Here is a 5,000-nt window from a genome sequence, read left to right on the forward strand (position 1 = left end):
ATTAAGGTATATAAATGGTGTCTTGAACTATTTAAAGCACACAGCAAGGCTTATTCAATTAAATAGATAATAAGATCATTTAATCTTACTGCGTATCTCAGTCAAAATACAAGGAAACCAAAGAAAGAAAAATGGAAAAATGTACTATAGATACATTTTTTCAAATACTCCCCACAAAACATTGAATTAATGAATAATTTAATCATAAATACCAATTAATTCAATACTTGAGCACAACAAACAAATTGCCTTAAAGCTAATAACAATAACCAAAACTTTACAAGATCAACTACTTGAAACCTAAGAGTTTCCTATTATTTTGTTTACACCTTTCAGCAGCAATGCTAGGTTTACGTGCGCGTCGTGTCTGACCCTGCAAATTATCATCGATAGGTTTCTCAGCAACACTGTTTTCCTCTATTTGGTTCTCAGGCCTTAAAAGAAATATAAAGTTAGAAACGTGTCTTAGTAATTTCTCGTGTCTTGCCCTTCAACACTACAGCACCAGTATCTTCTCCAATATCATTGACAGTCACTTCCTTCACCACACCCATAGGATACTGGCTAGGCTTACTATAGGGTTCTTTTATTAAAACAATATTCTTCTGTAAAGAGGTATGTTTAACAGGAATGTATGTTATTTTTATCAACAGCTTGCTGAGTTAACGTAGCCAGGAACTCCGAATGATACAAATCCACAAGTTATTCCTAACCTTTCTCAAATGAGAAAAGCAGTTTTTAATTTTGCTTGACCTGTTAAGAGTATAGGTGGGATCATCTGCAATCTCTGGTAACCTTTGTAAATCTGGAATTATATCAACAGAAGTAACATCATAGCCACGAATCAAGCTCTCCGGGGTAATAGGATGAGGAACTGATGCGTCTAAATTTTCCCCACGCAAAGCCTCTTTGAAAGCAATAGGCCTTCTGTTCACTAAATGTTAAGTCTGAGCAATCAAGAATTCAAAGTCCCTTACCTTCAGTACATTATTTTTTATAGAGCCATAGACGAGCTTCTTGGTCAACCTAACACAAGTCTCAACCATCGATCCAAGTTGGCTTTGGCCTTTAAAAAAATGCTCAAACTGAATCGGTTCGGCTCCATTTTCTTCTAAATACAGCTTGACCTAGGGATCCCTTAGAATGTCCATGATGATGTTTGCTCCAGCTACTAGTTGAGTGCCCATGTCAGAAATGCATAGCTCTGGCAAACCAAACTCAAAACAATGTAATTGGAAGGCTCTTAAGAACTCCTTTACCGACAAGTCATAGCAAAGTTTTAAATTAATTGCCCTACTCCAATTACAAGTTATACATAATAACCAGACTTTAACCTTTTGACTGTTCATATGCACAAAATATGGACCCATATAATCCATAAAAATATACCTGAAAGGAATTTCTGGTGCATTAATTCTGAAATCTCAGTAAGAGTTCTGGTTAAGCTTGATTGCCCTTTCATTAAAACGTCGACACACAACAAAAGACTTCAACACCTTTTTAACTGTAGAAAAAGACTTTGACACCCAAAACATTTTACGCATCTCTGATAAGACAGAATACACACCTTCATGAGCAAACCGTTCATGATAATCTCTGATAATCAATTTAGTTAAAGTGCTATCCTTAGACAACAAAATAGGAAACCTATACCTCCCTTCATCTTTTAGTCTGGACAGCTTACTTCGTACTCTTAACAGTCCTTCTTTGTCAATATAAATATTAAGTTGTCCAAGTATTCTTGGCACGTCCTTCAGTAAACGTTCACTAGAGTTAAAATATTCAAGTTCTTCAGCGAAATAACATCCCTGGTCTCTGGACAGCAACAATCTACTAGCCTCTGCAAAAAAAAAAAAAAAATGAAAAGCCTTTAAATGGTTAAATTTGTTAGGATCCCTAGCCATCACCTTAATTTTCAGCTTATTGACAAACAATAAAACATTGCGATTAATCAAAATTAATCTATGAAAGCCAGAAACTATTGAAGTCATCTGAAAATGTTCAATTTCTTTATCCTTACTACTAATGTAGGCACCCAAACTGTTTACTGGTATCTGAATATCCATTTTGGGATCTGGTACCACAAACTCCAAAGTATCCTTACTATGTTCCATTCTTGGAGCATTTACAAGGTCTGGACCTGTAAGGTAGTTAGTTTTCATGAGTGATCTATAAGAGAGACTACGTGTAATACAATCCCTAGGATTTTCTTCTCCAGATACAAAGGAAAATAGATCTGGTTGTTTTAAGCACAGTTCACTAATCTCGTGTAACCTGTTCTTCACAAACACAGAACATTTCTGTAGGTTATCAAGATTGTGAGTGTAAGAATATATCCAAGATAAAGCTACAAGGCTATCTGAATAAACCCTTAATTCCTGAATCTTAATAGGTTTGATGCAAGAGGGACCCAAAAATTCTTGGTATAAATCTAAGAGACATTCCACTGCTAAGGCAAAACTTTGTAGTTCAAGGGAAAGCATACTTTTATATTGAAGGTTTTTTCCTACCATACGATTTTTTTTTGCAAAAGCAAAACTTAGCTTACCTGTGGAAATACACTGTATGTATATCACTACTCCAAATATACATTTGCTACTGTCAGAATAAGCTATCAGCTTGTAAGTGTCATCTCTGCTTCCAGCAAACCTGGGAACTTTAATGACAGGAGCAGCACTTGCTTGCTTAGCAATATTTTGCCATTCTCTCGAACGTTCTTTATCCAGTGCTTGATCCCAACTCAATTGTTGATCACATTGTAATATGTGTAGGAAGAGCCTGCTTCTATTAAGTAAAAGGCCATTAAAATTATAAAGATCATACTGAGACGCAGTAGTATGTAAAACCTCCCTCTTGGTATTGGCCTTAATGTCAAGATTTATGGGCTTGGTGGATAAACAATCCTTTTCCCGATCCCACACTAAACCAAGCAACTTTACGTTCCTATCAGTCTTAACCTCATTCTCTGAATCTATGATTTCTTGCAAATTAGAATAATTTGTTATGAACTGTTGTAACCTAAACTGGTAGGGTTCAAAAATACCTTTAACCTGTTTAAAGGCCCATTCAAGTTCAGCAGAAGAATCAAAAGCAATGGCACAGTTGTCCATATAACTCAACTGATATATCAGTTTTTTAAGTTCAACCAGAGACTTTCTTTCATCATCAATATCGAGGATCAAAATTATATACAAACCTAACATCAGCAGTGCTGGACTACATCTTAATCCAAAACTTAGCCTAACATTCTTAAATGCTACAATAGTATAGTCCTTCTTCTCTACATCACTGAACCATAAAGTAACCTGGTACTGTCCGCAACGTTTAAAGATAAATTATTAAAGGCCTGACAAATATCAAAACACAACAAATTAAATCAAAACCTCAGATGCAATAATGCTGCTACAATCTTTTGATTCAAAGTAGGGCCTGGAAAAATGGCTTGGTTGTGACTAATTGTCAATCCCCCACCCTTACTCTTTTGGCAAAGATTGGAGAGGTACACAACACGACATTTAGTAGTTTCCCGGTTCAATTTAAATACACCCATGTGGGGAAGGAAACTGTGACTTGGGTGTTCCTCTAGGAACTGGGGAAGATTGTCAATTCTCTGAATTATTCTACTCTTTAACTGGCCTTTAAATACCTTGTCCATAAGGGATAATTTATTTTAGTCTTTTTGAAGTTTCTTCAAATTAGATTTTAACACCATTAAAGCCAACTCATAATTTGTACCTAATAAATGAGCCACCTTAAAATTCCACAAAAGAGGGACTACAATCCTACCATCACCATCTCTTACCATATTATCAAGGGCATACTTAACTAGCTTCTTATTAAGCTCAGAATCTTCAGTTTTTGGGCCTCCATTACTCATGTCCGTGTACCTGGAACAATTCTCCTCCAAAACATGGTTTAATGCTTTTTCAAGCTGAGATTCTATAAGGTCTCCCTTCTCATCCAATATGGAAAATTCTGTAGGGAGTAAACTTTCTTCAATGGTAAGGTCAGATAAAAGACAACTGTTAATATTCCTATCAATATTGAGCTCTGGAACTGTAGCCATATTACCACTACTAACTTTATATGGTAAATAAGGGAGATCTTGAAGGAGTTGATCTGTATTACCCTGCAATAATATCCCTGCCTGGGTTTCAGCATAAACTGAAGTTGTATTTAACCCAAATAAAATCTCATTCTTAGGTAAGCAGTGGCATGACTTTGACCCTAGAATGAAGTCGACACTATCAATTAAGTCATCATGACATGAAAGGTTCTTGTCAGCTAACATATAACCTCTGTCTTAGAATCCTTGTACAACTTTTCCCAATTGAGGAGGTTTCAATGAAATACTTATACTTGGAATGCATAAGGCCTTGACTACTTTAACCCCATTAATTTCAACATTGGCTTCCACCAACCTGGTTAAATATTTCCGAGAAGAATTCATACCATTTAAACTTAATGATACATTATCCCTGATCACCTTAAGGTTCAGGTTTTCAGCCACTGTACTGGAAATAAAATTAGGTTGACAGCCACTGTCTTTAAAGCCTCTAATTAACAGTTTGCCCTCAATATTACAGGTAAATGTAGGTAAAATTGACTCCACATCAGAGTCTACCTGAAAAGCTTCAGTTACCTTAACACCACTACTATTGGTTTGGTTACGAGCTTTTTCACCCTTTTTAGGCATACTCTTCTCAGATTTAGAGCTAGACTGAAAAGGCTTTACATCCTGTTTAACATTATCATATAATTTCAGACACAAAAAGGTAAAATACCAATCTCCATAGTGTTTACAGCAACTATGAAATCTATAACTACAAGCGTTACTCTCATGATTCAAATTTGATCACTTAGTGCAGCCTCATAGGTTTTCAAGTTTATCAAGCTTAGAACTGGGTGAGCAATATTTTGCACACTTAAAAATAGGATGATTTGCTTCAATGCCATAAAGTTTAGTACAAATGCTGCAAGGCTTGAAGGTTTTTGACTTA

General features: G+C 35.7%; 1 protein-coding gene across 1 annotated transcript in view; it reads right to left on the reverse strand.

The window, feature by feature from the left end:
• Window positions 1-5,000, reverse strand: part of LOC137618629 (uncharacterized) — a 7,763-nt gene that overhangs the window by 798 nt on the left and 1,965 nt on the right. The window contains exon 2 of the mRNA XM_068348745.1: window positions 1-5,000. This exon is cut by the window's left edge and continues 419 nt beyond it; it is cut by the window's right edge and continues 1,377 nt beyond it. Within this exon, the coding sequence (XP_068204846.1) occupies window positions 1,425-3,203 (1,779 nt within the window). The 5' untranslated portion in view covers window positions 3,204-5,000 and the 3' untranslated portion in view covers window positions 1-1,424.

Source organism: Palaemon carinicauda, chromosome 2 (assembly GCF_036898095.1).
Source record: "Palaemon carinicauda isolate YSFRI2023 chromosome 2, ASM3689809v2, whole genome shotgun sequence".
In the NCBI taxonomy this organism is placed as follows: Eukaryota; Metazoa; Arthropoda; class Malacostraca; order Decapoda; family Palaemonidae; genus Palaemon; species Palaemon carinicauda.